The sequence below is a fragment of the Pararge aegeria genome, chromosome 10 (assembly GCF_905163445.1).
Source record: "Pararge aegeria chromosome 10, ilParAegt1.1, whole genome shotgun sequence".
Taxonomy (NCBI): domain Eukaryota; kingdom Metazoa; phylum Arthropoda; class Insecta; order Lepidoptera; family Nymphalidae; genus Pararge; species Pararge aegeria.
Window position 1 is genome coordinate 11,590,508 of NC_053189.1, and position 17,325 is coordinate 11,607,832.

Consider the following 17,325-nt stretch of genomic DNA (forward strand, 5'->3'; position numbering starts at 1 on the left):
ATCTTGTTTAAATTACCTATTTTATTAAATAGTGGAGTAGTGTCAGCCAATCAGAGAACATTGTGACATCACATTGTTGCTGCCACTCTATGACACTCGACCATCGAACAATATTGTATCTTACTTATAAATTGTAGCATTGATTAATCGGATAATGATTTAATAATAATTGCAGTACCTAACTATAAGTTTCACCTTTGATTATGATTCTTAAAATATGCGTGCAATGATTTAGTTTATTTTTAATTTATTTTATACTTGCTACTATATTGTGTATGTGCTTGATTATTCTTCTTATTTGTGCAATAAATTATTTAATAATTTTTAAATGTTTTTTTTGTAGTTCGTAATATGCTTTATAATAAAACTCTAAATAATTTCTTACATTTAATAAAGTTATTTACAACATAAATGCAATTACGTAATCGTTTCTACATCACTAACATTGATCAACATATACCAAGCCTGCGTCAGAATAACTTTGAAATAACGAACAAGTAGACCTCCAAGAAGTAAACAGTTTCTGTAATTAAATTAATAAAAATATATCACAAAAGTAAATGAGTTACTATATACTATATCATTTTATGCCACTCGATTAAGAAGTGATTAGGTAGGTACCTATACCGGAATATAATATCATTAATTGAGAGATTCTGAAATTCATAGTATTTACATTAAATGCCATTATTCAAATATTACATTTACACTAAGCACGATCATTTACACAATATATTTTGACTATACATACCTATTCGAACGACATTGGACCTTTATAAGCTAGTATACCTAGACACTTAATATAATGCAAATTTTGCTGATAATATTTTTACAAAAATATAATTTGGGGATAAAACAATATACTTAGATATTGATAAAATGGCTCAACATTTACTTAAGTGTTGAATCTCAATTAATTTTGAACACGAACTTTAGAGCCAAGATGTTACAATCACGTTTTTAGCTAATTTTGATTTACAATTTAGTATGTACAGTTCACGTCTTCATCTCATTTCCAATCACAAGCTGTTGCCGTTTCAGTCTTTCGCATTTCGTCTCCTTCAATTTATTCTAAATAGGTACATAATTACACACTTTATGCAACAAAAATGTAATGTAAGCTAACAAGTCGTTGTGTATCTTTAAAAAGTAAAATCAATTTTTAACTTTACATGTTAGTTAGTAGCTTACTGCTTACGACAAAGAATACTATTTGGCAATATTTTATATATCTCAAAGTAAGTGATAGGAAAATGTAATTCGGATTAACCGTTAAAAGCCTATAAACAAGTTGAAGATACTTAGCCTATTCACAGATAATTAATACTGAATTCGAGATATTAATAAATGTTATTTTACATAAGAGCGCAACATTAAGAGCTTACCGTTAATCGGCGTTTACTGTTGACATTATCCAAAATTTCTTCCAGTTCACGATAAATTTTACCCTGTTAGTGACAACATTTACCATACACTATAGAACAATAAATAGGGCACGAAAACGTGCGGTAAATTAATTAATATCTACGTACACAAAGATAATTGTAAATCGCGTCAATATAATGACAAACCTACATTAATAATGGGAAATTAAAACGGCCCGCGACTCGGTGTCGTAGTGGGGCGGGTCGGTGTCGTGGGTCGCCGTAGGGGTCGGGCGGCGGCTGTGGGCGCTCAGTGTTTGAGCAGCAGCGCAGCGTGCTTGAGGCGCAGGTGCGAGCGCAGGGTGTCGATGCGGCTGTACGTGGCAGGGCAGTAGGGGCACAGCGAGCGCTGGGCCGTGTGCGAGTGGAAGTGGTGCCAGCGGTTGGACACCTCCTTGCCGCACGACTTGCAACGCCACAGCGCCGCACTCTCCGCCGCCGCCACAAACATGCTGTGGTACGAGTACTGTGGCGCGGCGTGCGCGCGCTCTGCAAAAGCGCCACGCACATCATGCCAGGGCCTCCCGAGGGAACGACACGATATCCAAACCGCTCCGATATTTTTCAACACGTTCATTCTAATCTTTACTTTGAACTACACGAGAAGGATCCAAGCTATATCGAGGTAGTTTTGATACTTTAGCCCGTTTTAACTTAACCAAGAAAAAAAAGTTTCACAGACACATAGATGATGACTAACGACAAAATTACAACACCGATTCGCCAGTGCGTAATGTTTAGGGAACCCATAAACTGAGTTAATATTTAACATGAAAAAAAAAAAAAAAAAGTTACATTTATCACAGATGAAAATAAAAAATAGCCTTTTGAACAGGACAACATCGAACACAAAACATAACAGCTGGTGGTGAGAATTCAACGACAGTCAAAGCATAAGAGTTGCCTAGTGAAAACGGATTTTCTAAACATAAATGTATGACTAGGGATCGCCTAAGATTAGGCGTTAGTTATTTAGGTAACGTCGTTGGTGAAAACGAGCATTAGGGCCTTACAAGTAAATGTGCCATAACATTGCAATAGTTATATAGTGGTTTGTCACACTTCAACAGACATGATTTGAAATGTCAGAGCGTGAAAAAACACTACACGTTGCGACGTTAAACCAAATTTATTTGTGTAACTCAAATTGTACCTAAATTAACTCGATATAGGTTGGATACTTTTCGTTTAGCTTCGTCCAATTGTAATTAATTTGTTAATTTCATCTTTGTTATTGTACCCGATTTAAAAGCTCGCGCTACGTAATATCGTTTTCAAGTATAGAAAAACTGTAACGCCACACATAAAATGAAAAATACACGTGCTTTATAGCTAAAATTCGAGGGCATTTCCATAAACGCCTAAAACTAAGACGATTGAAAAATACAAATCTGTAGTTCATAATTTTCGAAACTAAAATGATTACAGTTTATAGTGGATTAGTTACTTGAAAACGAATCTACGGTTACGAGCATGCGATTCCTCTACAGATAGCCATAAACAAATTCGTGTTGAAAAATAGTTTGGAGGGCTCCGTTATTTATTCTAACAATGAACATCTATAATGTTGCCACATTGAGGATATTGACGTGATGCATAATCTTAAATTAAAGTAATCGGCCCACTGGGTTGCCAACAATACTTTCAGTTGCACTATGCCACCCACTGTCATGCACCATGAGTATGCGATCACGATCAATAATGTAGTTGTCAACTAGAAGCATTGCTGTGTACGCACACAAGACGGCGTGTTCAGGCGGATGAGGCCGTGCATTCGTACTTGCGAAGGTACGATACATATAATTTGCAAATGGGGTGGAGCGTGTAAAACGCAAACTGAAACTACACGGATTGTAACATACCACAATTTAATGTAAAAATTAGTAATAAATACAACAGATAAATGCAGGAGTTTGCAACATGTTAAAATTGCATTACATAACATCAAACAATGTGAAATAAAAATTGCATTAACTGCTTGCATAAAACAAAATTATTTAAATTAAACTTTTAATGGAGGCATCAAACCAAGACATTTAAAATACTCATAAACAACAAATCGTTCATAAAATCTCATGTAAAAATATAACAAGACTGATAAACAGCTGTTAAGGTACACGATTTGACACCCCCGACCCTATTAGTATAAAACTATTGTGATACACGACACTATAACAAATTGGCTAATGTTACAAAGAAGAAACAAAATAAAACATAACTAGACCATTGCTATCCTGAAAATAACCATAGAGCTCATCCTGCACTCCATTGATTCCGAATCATATACGTCACGTTTTGCGACATAAAGGTCAATTTTAATAATATACAATAAATTGGAATACTCAATTAGATTGGCCAAACAAGTGACTAGGTCCGTAAGACCTCATTTTCATAAGACTAAATTTAGTAATTCGTTAACCTTATGTGTAAATTCCATATGGCATAAAGTTAGCTTTCATTAAGTTCAATTGCGTGGTCACCGTACAATATTAAGTTGCAGACTTTCTGAAAGCTGAAAAGAGATCAAAGGGAGATATTTTCTGAGCCAAACGATGTGATACTCCAAAATATTTTGGCCAGACACTATCATAGTATCCTAACCTAAAATATCTAAAATAATATTCTATGTTACTAATCGATTTGCTATAGCAAATTCAATATTTAAAAATTGGTCTCGAGTGATAGTAATATACAAAAATGCATTCAAGAGATGAAGCGACTCTGTACCCCCCCATCGGGCGCAGCATACCGGATAGCTATGATCTATTCCAACAACATACTTAACTCGCGCGATAATAAATTAATAAACAGTACATAACTATGACGATTGGCAGAGGTAAACAAGCTATCTTAATATTACCAGCTATAAAACCTGTACATCGCCGTAACCCAAACTGCGTTGCTACGAAGTAGAAATTAGGAATTCACTTATGTAAATACAAATTGGTAGTTACTTTCTTTCGAAAACATTAATTATTTTAAAATATCCTTTAGTTTGGTTACGTTATTAAATAACTAGTAATATTGCACTGAGTATGAAATGCCATCAAATGATAAGTGCCCACATTATTATACATTGAAACGGTAGATATAAAAATCTTTAACTTTCTTAAAATTAAATATAAATCTTTGTGGAAGAAACGTTTGGTAGTTAAATATAACTTTATCGATAAAGGAACGAAGGAGCTTAGTGCTTATATCAAGTGGGCCCCTATATTCAATAGACAAATTGTATAATCTAGGTACGAGTTATGACTATTTTTAAAAAATTGCACAAGTGGTTTGCACGTTCACAGCTACTAAACAGCACTAATGCCACAACTTAGAAAATATGTGAAACGATCACGGTTTAACTATTTGGATGCGGTCGATTCTCACAGTCACAAACATTGGACGTGTTTGTAGAGTAAGATCTGATTTATACAATCGGCTTAACAATCTAGATACATTAGTAAGTTTGAAGAGGTCCGAAAAAATTAAGATAAAATCTCGAGTGATACTGTAATCTCTAAGTGTGTATTGTATCTAACGCGTCCGACAGACGCTCCTATACCCGTTGACAGAGTCCTGCCATGCGACCTCAGCCGGATGCTAGATGCCTTACGTTAATGCAGAGTAACTAATCATTAAAACATTAATATTACAATAGGAGTCGAATCGTAGCGTGTTAACACTCTTGGTTCTAGCACCATTCCATTTTATCACATTTCAGTTACCGTACCACTCTAAAGTGTTTAGCTAAAAATGTAACAATCTTAAATCTTAAATTGAAAAATACATACGTAAACGCTAGGTTAGTCCCAATTGTAGAATGCCAATATTAGTTACTAAATGCGCAACCTCGAATCGTTCCTCCCTACCCTAAAGTAATTGAGAGGTCTTTGACCTCCAGCACCGAGCGACTTACCACAACTAAACTACCAACGATAAAATAATAAAACATGTTAACATCTCAAGTATACTGCTAGTCGACAACTCGACTCGATAAACGAAATCAATGTTACTATATCATGAATCAATAAAAACAAACAACACTAATAAATCATATTACATAGTTATATAAATATAAAATTATATTAAATCAGACAATAGAATATATCTAAGTATAAAAAACAATCTCCGTAAATAGATCAACTAGTCTAGTATAAAAATCTTTTCGTATGTTTCCTTAGGCGCTATCCGTTAATACATCACAAATCCTTAATAATTATCCAGCTCGCAAAGGCCTCATAGAGTTACAAATGCATCTACACTGAGATTCAGTCAATATTTATATGTCGTTGACCGACGACAGATCACAATCTCTTGCCAGTTCCCGATCCTTCCGTTGTCGTTCCGCACCACCCATAGGATAATATAATAACATAAATATAATTAGCTACAGGAAACTCATAATTTCCTATCTAACGAATAAATATAACAAGACGTGTGGGCCCGTCCGGGGCCGCAATAGCCAGCATCACTTCGCGGTCGCACCGCTACTCGATATAGTGTATATTTAAATAGCTTAAGAATTCTATCGATACAATATAAAAAAATAATATGGTAATAAAATTAACATCATATTATTGCTTTTGCCCGTTCCCGTATAGCGATTGGTATAGAAAAAATTTGCTTACCTACTTACATACGCTTCGAGTCATCATCTTAGTAACATCGACTAAAGGTATATTCCCGTCGCGGAATCGTCTGTTTATACTTCCCTACGCGGAGTCATATACAGTCACACTGGGGCAAGTCAAATGCACAACCGAGACAATACTAAAACGAGAGTTAAGAACTCAATTTAAGGCCCGCTTAAGTAATAGCACTTTAGCTTAATCCTAAATAGGAAAACGTTCGGAGGCGTCCGTAGCACGCCTCGCAACGCGAGGGCGTCTGGCACGGGCGCGCGCTCACAGAGCGTCGAGGCCGAGCCAGTACATGGACAATCAGTCGAAGCTCGCGTCCAGGTGGTTGGCGAAGAGCGGCGCGTGCGGCACGTGCGGCGCGGGCGCGGCCGTCTCGAACTTGCGCGTGTCGGGGTTGTAGGCGGGGTGCTTGAACTTGCAGTGCGTGCGCAGGTTGTCGGAGCGCGTGTACGTGGCGCGGCACAGCGGGCACTCGAAGCGGCCCGGGAAGTGCACGTGGTAGTGATTGCGGATGTGCGTCACCACCTTGCCGCACAGCTTGCAGCGGTGCAGGTTGAGCGCGCCCGCCACGCGCTCGAACGTCAGCCGCATGTGCCAGCCCTTCGAGCCTGCAACCACCAACCATGGACCGACCGGCCACTCACTGCACTGCGCGCGAGACGCCCGCTCTTCCCCGACTCGGCCGCCCCGGCTAAGTCTCCGTATAAAAATGGCCTACCCGGAGCATGTCTCTTTTACATTTTTCTACTCTTGACTCTTTTGCGAATATAATCACTGCAATATTACGTAGCTCTACGATCAGACCATTTTTATACCAAACCCTTTAACAATTAACCTTAACATAGCTATTTTGATAGCTTCTTAAAAAAGTAAAAATCTTCTCTTTAAAGTATTGGGAGATGAGACGTCACAAAAATACAGTAGAATTTGGATGGATAAAAATATTTTGTTGAGTATTTCTGCGATACTAATAAATACATAAAAACGCCTGTTTGGGCAGAGAAGTGGTATTCCGATTCTATATTTGATGGGGGAATCGTAACATTCCAATTTCTACTGTGAGAAGAGAATGTAACATATTATTATTAGCACTATAAAAAAAAGCTTTGATATTAATTTGTTAATGCTATGCTATTTGCTCCTCCTAGCACTATTAAAAGCATTTATCAAAGATTAGTTTAGTTGAAAATTAATCGAACCAAAATTTTAAAACAACTTCGGAGAAATGATAGTTATATAAGAGATCCATGCAGAAATGAATCAATGATTGAAGAAATGGTGTTTGTTACTCGTCTGCGTCTATATATTTGCGTGAATAGTTAACTTTTACTGTCACCAAGGCTGTATACATAATGCAGAAGTCTGAGATATAGGTCTGCGTTAAATAAAGAAAGCATGGAATAGGATGAAAATGAAAAGAAATAGGTAAAAATAAAGGAATATATTTGCAACGAACACACAGTAACGATAGACTTACATACAAAAGTAATTATAATTCGAAGTAATGAAAATAAGTTATCTTAAAGTGGTAGTATGTTCCTAAAATACAATAAGCAATAGATCAGTCTTTGACACACCTCACATGTTAGTGTTGTTTCCTTACAATGCCTACAAGGAACAATAAGAGATCATCATACGTTGGTGTACACTACAGACCGGATTTCATTTGTCTACAAAATTGTTTATTTAATCCTAAATTAATTGAAATAAAACAGAGAGGCAAAAATGTTGACCAACAAACATATTGGGAGTTGACATATGATATCCGGTCTCGTTACAGTTGTTATTAATTCGGAGATACACAAATTAATATACTAACAAATATCAAAGATACTTTTCTCACACAAGAACTATGAACACAAACACGTCATGATAATATTTGTATAAAAATAGAGGTAGAATCTTAATTTAGGATTTATATTAATTATTGTTAAAACTTGAGTTATTAACAAGTTTAACAATTCTTACTTATTAACAAGTTTTTCAATACATTTCTGTAGCACTAACTTTGTTTTTTAGGTTCTGCTTCAATTGGTTATTTTTAATATAAATAATTTCATTATTTATTGTATGTAAGTTATAGTGAATTACTGTTAAACCTTGAGGTCTTTAACAAGCTTTATTTTTTGTTTGAATGGATCACCTTTAGCTGTCAATAAAGCTAATAAATTTCGTTAATTTTCATGATCATATTAAAAAGTTTCTTTTGATAAGTGCAGTGTGTAGTGATAGTTATCAGTGTGTAGTGATTTCAATCATTGTTAAAACTCGTATTTTAGAATGATCATAATTATATTTTATCTCATAAGTATACTGAGTGATATAACGGTATTTCCATTATTTTGAGTTAGTAAATGTATAAATAATACATATTGGACTGTTGCATAACTAAAGGTAAGGTTATTTATTAATGTACAAGAGTTCACAAAAGTTTTAGCAAAGTTATCGAGTGTGAGAAAACTATGTCCGAAATTAAAAATACATAACCGCCTCGACTAAAAGAAAATAAATAAATTTAAGAAACCCGTTAGGACAAAATTAACACACCACACCTTAATTCTAAATACAAACTTATTAGTATGAAGGTAACGATTAGAATCACTGAATAAGCGCACTTTGTTAGTTAAGTATATTTTAATAATAGTTTTAATTAAATAATTTCAAAAGAATCTGTATTTTTTGTATTTATAAAATTCATCACCATCATCAGGGATGCTGATTCCCATGGGCTGTCCACCCAGCCGCACTGGGCCATCGTGATGAACTATGGCCTTAATTATTTTTAATACATTTAAAACATCTTATCATATTTGTTGTTACTCAAGTCTATGTGACTGATGAAAAATACAGTTTCTTTTGTTTTGAATGAAATCCCTATGACTTTGAATACATAAGACGCAACCAGATAATGATGTGAGGTACAACTTCAAAAATTAAGTCACTGAAGTAACCAATATCAAAGAACGTTTATAATTGAGATTTTGTCTTAGTAAGTAATGCATTAGTCTTAAAATTTATTTTGGAAAATGACATAAATTTGATTGAACTATTTAAGACGAATGCATTACTCAAAATTTGGCCTGTCCATACATCCACATAGTCTAGAATTGTACTAACACTTTGCCTGTATATTTGAAAAATTATTTTGCCCTAGAACAGAACAATGCTTCATTCTAAGATGCCGTTTTAAGTTGTCGGCTCTCGTCAGTATTATCGGGCATAAAGGGCATTTATGCTGCTCCGGATTGTGAGATTTCATGTGCTTCTTTATATTGCTTACATTTTTTCCACATATTTTACAAGCCATCGTAGCAGTAAAGGGTTTATGATGCAACGCTATTTTGAATGACTTTACTATGCTTTCAATGTTTGCTATATTGTGGCCGAATTGTTCCTGGGGATTATCGTTTTCGTCGGCAAAATTTTCACCTGTAATATACGCAACCGCTTGACTTCTCTTTTCATATTAAGTTTGGCATGCTACTTCTGTTACAAACGACTCTCGTGTTGCATTTAACTAACTACTAATAACTAGCACACTCAGATTTATTCGTATTGATTGTTGCCCTAAACCCGTATTTACATGCTCAACCTTGCTCCTTGCCTACTCAAACGCTTTTTTGGTTTACGAAGGTACTGTTGTAGAGTTTTTATAGCAATCATAAAAATAAATAATATAAAATGTTTGAACATAAGCATGACCTATGTCCCACCGGGGGCGCCAAATCTGTTTGAGAAATCATTTCACACCGATTTCTTCATTGAATCCAAATCACCATTAAAGCATCAAAAGGAAAGAAAGTAAAAAGCGTTTAACTTATTGTTAGTGCAAAAAAAATATCGAAATGATAAGCGACGTTCATGCAAACCGTGTATGCACATGCGCGATGGAAATAAAAACTTTTATATATATGTAGAAGTGCTTACTATAGGTTCATAAAGACAAAAATTTAGACAAGTAACTGTTAATATACTAAGCACCAGTGCATATTTATAAAAGAACATTGTAAGAGCAAATTATATTAACAAATCAACAAAGCATCGAGGTAAGCCCACCATCACATGATTGTTTTTAAAACAAAAACAATCATGTGATGTTTAGTACAGTTAATTGTACAGTGACAACTCTGCCGTAAAGTGACCATAAATAATATTTAAATTCGATGCAGCGGGATAACGGGCTAACCTCAATTTCAAAAACGTTTACAACATTCTATCAATTATTATTTACCGGCGATCACCGTGGAAGTAAACATTTTAGTATATAAATGAACTTTTAATCATTTTAAAAACGTTGCAATGATCAAAATGTTGATAATGAATAATATTTTTTTAATACTGTATTCCTAAGTCATAACAAAACAAAATAACTGTTGTAAATGATAATGTTTATTTTTTAAAACAAAAGATAGATAGTTATTTTCAAAACAGTAGGAAATTGAAATAGTCTCAGTTATTTGCTTTGATTTCTAAGGGCTTAGTTTCATGGTGATCGCCACACATATTTACGAAACTCACCATCTATGGTGTCTGTTTGGTCAGGGTGTGGCTGCATGATGGGTTCACCTTCATTGCACTCGTTCGACATAGAATGTTGGGTCAACATTGAGGCCATTTCATTTACTCCCATTCCCTGAAAGTTCAAAGAAATTTCATACAATTCATTTGATACAGGTTAATTATACTACAGAAATGCTTAACCGTTCAGAAGTTTAGATGATGCTGAACCACGCTAACAAGCAAGATTTTTTTTTTATAGTTGTTCTATTTTTCTTGGAGCATCAGTTCTCTTCCGATAGAACGAGAACGGAGACCTTGTTGACATCTGCTTTATTATTATTAACAAAGTTTTGAGGATAAAATAAAATTGGGTCATAAATTATTTATTAAATAATAAGTAGTAGGTACATCCGGTTTGTTAGTGAAAAAGTGTTATATTATGATATTTCTTTTCGGTTTGGTTATATTTTATAATTCGGTGCTGGGCTTATAAAGTATGAAATAATGAAATAAAACCCCGATTTGAAGTTCATAATTTGAATTTTACGATACTAGAGTAGATAAAGAATTTGAAAATTGTAAATTTAAAGCGATTACTATCAGTAATCTCAATTGTTTTTATTGAAATCTCGCGGAGTTAGGCTCAGTGTGGAACAAATTAAAGCCATAAACAAGAATTGAATGGAATTAAGAATTTCTTAAATAGGCTAATGTATGTATATCTATGTTTTTTGTTTATATTATTTTTGGTTGGTGGTTACTCTATTTTACGAATAAGATTTGTAGATTTCGGACTTAATTTTTTTGGCATAAAAGCTGTGCGCTTGTTCAGCTCAAGGGATACGCACTAACAATGCAAATAACTTTGTCATTGGCTGGCGTATATGATTTGTAATTTTTTTTGTAATGGTTGGTTGTGTGAAAGTTACTATATGGTTCTACATAAATAAATATTTCTTTTGATTTTAAAATTACATATGGCATACGATAGATCATCTCGAATGGGGTCCCGTAATTTGTTAAGTTGTTGTATCAGAGATTCAAAGGTGCACTGACCGGCAGGTGCGTCTGATCGTAGGGAGCGTGGTGCTGCGAGTGCGGCGCGTGGGGCGTGTGCGGCGCGGGGTAGGGCGAGTCGGGCTCCTGTTTCACGAGCGGCGTGTGCGCTGGCGATCGCGTCAAGCGACCCGCGTGCGCGGGCGGGGGCGTCGACGGCTCGGAACCTGAGCCCGTTGACCCGCCTTTTACCACACTGTTTTTTATATGACCCTGGATAAAAATTGCGAGTTCAAAGTTATTACTCCGTTCAAACTATTAGAATTCACACTGCAATTAATTAATATGCCAAAATTACACGAACAGTAAATAATGTATATTATTAATAATTCGCAATGCGTTTTTATACCTGGAAACTTTAGGAGCTTATTAACAAACGTGACATAACGTCGGAATAGTTAAGCATTGTTTTTGCGCCTTTATAACTAAATGAATTGATAAAGGCGTTGTGTTTATATCATAAGACCGTGAATGCTCAAGATCAGAGATAGGTGGTGCATATAAATATTGTTGTAATAAATTTGATCGTTATAGGGAGCTCATACCTCATAGTGGCGGTAGGATAAGTCCATGTCATCACGGGGCACAGCAGAGTTCTTCCTGCGTCGCTTCTCGGGCGGTACCGCGTGTAGGGGCGCGTGCGGCGCTGTTGGCGGCTGCGGTTGCGGCAGCGGCGTGAGAGCGGCCGGAGCGTGTGCCGCGGGCGGCGTCGCGAACGACTCCCCGCGTGATGATAGGTTCTCAGCACTTACGGACGGCGTCGACCGCTCCTCAGACTGCGTGGGAACGTGGAAATAATAACAATTATTTATAGGACCTAAGAATTAAAATAACAGCTATGAATAGCAAATGTGTTCATTAAGTTATAATACCTAAGTGTTGCGTGCCTCTTCGATTGATTTTCAAAAATCGTGTCGTTTTGTTTGTTTAAAAACACATATCGAATTTTGAAGAGATACTTTGTATCCTCAAGGACACTTTTTAATCAGAAACATCAAAAAGGAGAAATCTAATGTTGTTTAAATAAAATATTGTCGGGTCCATACAATACAACAAAAGAAAAACTAATTCATATTTATACATAAAAAGTGTAATGCAATCGATAGACGTACTCAAAAAGTCCTGAACCGATATTCAGTATCTTTCTTTTATAGAAAAGTAGTAGTATTATATAGGCTATATTTATTTCAGTACCTATGTATAAAATTTAAGCCTAAAGCCTAAATGAATAAACACTACTGCACTAACAGCCGCGTACTACAAAAATATTTGTCTTGAGGAGATCAAAAAAAAAGTTATATCGAAAGTACTGAAACTGACTATTGAAAATATTCTTTAATAAATTTAAAGAATATTTTCAATAGTCAGTTGAAAATTATTTCTGTCAATTTTTTTAATTTTTTTTATCATTATTATCATTATTATTATTTATCATAATTTATTATTTTTAGGACATAATTTTAATGTCTTCCTATATTCAGTCGATTAGTTTTATATAAAATAAATAATAATATATTGAATAGCGCAAAGTATTCCAGAGCGAGCCATGCCCGTAGTTATAAGGTAAACGGTTAAGTCATATTATCAGCTTTCAGCACTTCCTTCATAATAAAAATTTAGATTTTGTAGAGTTCGCTAGTGGTAGACAATGTCCAATAAAACTAGTCATTATTTTTATGATATGAAGGTGCAGTACGAATCGCATAAAGGTAGCGTCCCGGTACACGTACTGTGTAGCGGTGTTAGCTCAGTAGGTTAGGACTTCGGTTTACCTATCGGTGGGCCGAGTTCAAATCCCAACACGAAACTCTAACTTTTCTAAGTTTTCTAAGTTGCGTTTCAAGCAATTAAAATATCACTTGCTTCAACGGTGAAGTAAAACATCGTGAGGAAACACCTCAACAACAGTCACCTGAACGTTCTCAATGGCGTGTGGAGTCTACCAATCCGCACTAGGCCAGCGTTGTGGACTGCGACCTGAACCCATAAACTCATTGTAGGAGGCCCTATACAGGGCCTCCTACAATAAGGGTTATGGGTTGCGTACAGTTTTTTTTTCGACATCTTTGCGCTTAAAAACGACGCGTCAACTGTTTTCCGTAATATTTTTACACCTCCTGTTAATAATGGATCTGCCCGCATATACCTACTATTTGCTGCAAGTATTTTATACCTGCTTCACTACTATTGTTATAAATAAAAGTAGCTTGGTAAAAGAAGGACGAACCAGCCTAATAACTTAGCATATTATTCAAGGGCAAGTACCTAAATAAATAAGATACCTTGTTACGAAATAAATCAAAATCCAGTAAAGCATAAAATAGCATATATAATTATATATAATCATGTCAATTCGTTATTGCGTGATCTAAGGACAAAATAACAAATAAACCTACGCATTTATTATATTATATTACAGATGTTCTAAGAGGTATCATAGCAACTCAGATCAGTGCATTCTGAGGGAAACCGGAATGCAATAAAGTACGCCTGTTGGCTCACACTCGCCGGCTACAGTACCGTAAACGTAAGCGCAGGTTATGCGCGGTAAAGTAATGGACGGTTTCTAACGTTCACTCTTCAGATTGCTGTATGAACGGTTAATGAGATACTTATGTTTAAAAATAGTATATGATGTATTCGTTTAAATAGTTTAACGTAGGTGTAGTCGTTAGCATGTTTAACTAAAGATCACGATGTCCTGGATTCGAATCCTCAGTTGGGCGCAAACTAAGTATCGCGGTTTTCTGTTAAACAATTCTCAGTACCAGCCAGGAATTAGAAAGTTGGTGGTGTCAACTCCCGTGCCTCGGAAAGCAAGTTAAGCCGTCGTGGTTTTTATGATCGTCGTTAAAGCCCACCAACACGCACTGTAACAGCGTGGTGAGTCTATGCTCTGAAGACCTATCTCTTATGAGCGAGGGGGCATCTGCCCAGCAGTGTGCGGGACGTGGATAGGCTGAACCCACACTAAATCGTACCAGTCTTCAGGTATTTCTAGCTATTTGAATAGGCCTATACCTACCTAACTACTCGTAATTAAAATAACTGGCTTTTAGCAAAGTTATTTTAATAACCCTATTTATCTGTTAGTTTCTAAATCAGTGAAGAATATAAAACAAAAAATGCAGTTACTGTAAAAGCTAAATTCAATAGGTATAGTCATACTAGGCTTGGTAATTAAACGGTAGCCTCTTTCCGATATTCTCTCATCCTTAACGTTTTTTTACGCACATTGCTTCTAGCGTTGTACAAAAACCTTTAGAGCTATACAGGTACCGTTCCTCGTAGATACAAATAAAAACTAAAAACCTGTAGCAGAAGAATAATGATGGACGTTAAAAATGTTCTCTTTAAAAGCTTATTAACGAGTAGGTACTCGGCAATTATAATATATACCTATTATAGTATTATAATAATAACCTTGGATTTTACGTAGTTTTTAGTATTTTGTATATTATAACAATTACCTAGTAATCATGGTATACAGCTAAAACCGTAATAGTGATTTTTTTAGGTTATTTTTTTATATTTTTAGGGGTAAAGGGATACACTTATATTTTTTTTTTGCCACTCTTACACCTTGGAACCCAAACGTCAATCGGTTCTCAGAGAAATGAATGAAGAGAATGTGCCCCGCACATTGCCACTTCCGCGTCGCGACTCGTTTAGCTGTCGGTAACTCTAGTTCTTCTACGGATCTCCTCATTTCTGATTTGATCACGTAGAGATCTTCTAACATAGCTCTTTCCATCGCCCGCTGTGTGACTCTGAGCCTTCTTATGAGGCCCATAGTTAGCGACCAGGTCTCAGATCCGCAAGTGATCACTGGCAACACGCACTGTTGGAAGAGTTTGGTCTTCAGGCTCTGGGGGATTTTGGACGAAAAGATGTCAAGAAGTTTCCCGAACGATGCCGAGCGGATTCGGCGGTACACCTCTTTCTCACACACATATCCCGTTTAAATTCCAAATGTGTTATACTCAAAGTAGATGCGGCTTGCGGCTATCACGTTGAATACTTTATAACGCACGATTAATTGATTACCTAATTAAATACAGTAGGAAAGTGCGAAATTAAGCAATTATAAGTTGTAACGTACTGCGACAGTTGATTAAACGAAACCGGTTTCTGTTTAAAACGAGTCCGTAGTAAAGATGCACGTGAGATTTTACGTATTCCACACCTTACCTTATAATATGATTATATATGGATCGGCAATTTAAATGTTCGCTGATCTGGTTCGGCTATTAGGGAAAAAAATCTGTAAGGTCTAGGTTCAAGGTTGCTTTGGCCGGGCGCTCACCATATAAGATTCATCGGTAGATCTATTTTACTAATAATTAATATATTCACCGATCTAAGATAATCATCACGACGATGGCTTAGTTGTTAGGGCTTTCATCTCCCTTTTAGTGGGACTAAGTTCGATCATCGGCACGCCTTAACTTTTCCCAGTTAATAAGTTCATTTTTTTAAATTTATGAAATTTAATATCGTTTCGTGAGGAAACCTGCACGACTGAGTTTTCAATAATGGTCTCGCCAGCGTAGTGTACTACGGCTTAACCCTTCTCATTCTGGGGAGACAAGTACGTTGTAGTGAGCCGGCAATGGGTTGATAAAGATGATGAAGATGATACTAAGCTAGATTTGGTTTTATTTCACTATTTTATATACCTATATCCATTTCTTATAACCTGTCTTATAATTTTAAATTCAAAATCGCTAAAATTACCTCACGTGATAAGAGATAATCCCTTCTCTCGTTTTAAAATTGCTGAACGGATTTAAATATAAGTTAAGGTCTTGGAAAAAACACAAAGGCTACCTAATATAATTTATAAAACTGAGTTTGTTGCTATGTATGTACTTCTTTCACGCAGCAACTATCACATTTATTATATTAGTATGGAGGTAGGAGTACAGTAACTTAACTTTTCATAAAACACAGAGGGATTATTAATATTATTTTTTCCATCTTACAAATTCCTAACACATTTGAAGTAACATCGTCTACACTACAGTTGAAAATCCTTTGAACGAGTTCCTTTTAACGACTAGAAAGCTAGTAACTGTAAAAATTTCAAGATCTAAGATCCAGTTTTGTGTTTTAATGAATAAATCAATTAGAATCTTCAATCTTTTTTTATTAAGTAGGTAGCTATACATAGATGTGTTTACATTTAAATTATACTCGACCGGTGTAGCACTTTTGTATTTTTAATCTACAGGGATAGACGTAGTATGTTTATTTAGGCGTTCTTAATTATATTGCCATTATTATGTATTTGATATCGCGACGGCGATTACACCAGGTTTTCCATTATGCATGATTTTTGTATTTTTACTTTGCCCTTTCATCAGACTTAAAGCTAGAGGGCAATCATCATCAATCATCAAATAGTAAACTCTTGACTTCGACAACGTACAACGAAAGTTATTTATTTCTCCTAAGGGGAAGAAAGTTTTATAATAGTCGGTAATTTTTGAACTTATATCCTTCCCTACTTTTATAAATAAGAAACACATGATTGTTTTTGAAAAATAAGAAACACATGATTGTTTTTGAAAAATACACTACCCATGTGGGTGAAATAGGGGAGTATAGTTCTTACAAGTCTTTTATATAATAATTTATTTTACAAATTTAATCAACGAAAATGGCTTTTGGCTGTCGTTTATATACCTAGGCCCTTAGAATTAGCACATCAT

At 35.5% G+C, this 17,325-nt stretch overlaps 2 protein-coding genes across 4 annotated transcripts in view; both read right to left on the reverse strand.

Moving 5' to 3' along the window:
• Nucleotides 1-418: 418 nt before the first annotated feature.
• LOC120626675 (sex determination protein fruitless-like) lies at nt 419-2,001 on the reverse strand. Its single transcript, XM_039894290.1, has one exon. It carries the CDS (start codon nt 1,999-2,001, stop codon nt 1,675-1,677), a length of 327 nt encoding a protein of 108 aa, XP_039750224.1. The 3' UTR covers nt 419-1,674.
• A 1,274-nt stretch (nt 2,002-3,275) lies between these two features.
• Nucleotides 3,276-17,325, reverse strand: part of LOC120626674 (sex determination protein fruitless) — a 37,359-nt gene continuing 23,309 nt past the window's right edge. For 2 of the 3 annotated variants that reach the window (XM_039894287.1, XM_039894289.1), the window contains exons 5-8: nt 12,157-12,387; nt 11,612-11,824; nt 10,574-10,688; nt 7,482-9,484 (exon numbers count right to left, since the gene is read on the reverse strand). In XM_039894287.1, coding sequence (XP_039750221.1) covers nt 9,168-9,484; nt 10,574-10,688; nt 11,612-11,824; nt 12,157-12,387 — 876 coding nt within the window. In that variant the 3' untranslated portion in view covers nt 7,482-9,167. Of the gene's footprint in view, nt 6,664-7,481; nt 9,485-10,573; nt 10,689-11,611; nt 11,825-12,156; nt 12,388-17,325 lie in introns of those variants that run through there. The other variant, XM_039894288.1, reaches the window with a different exon arrangement.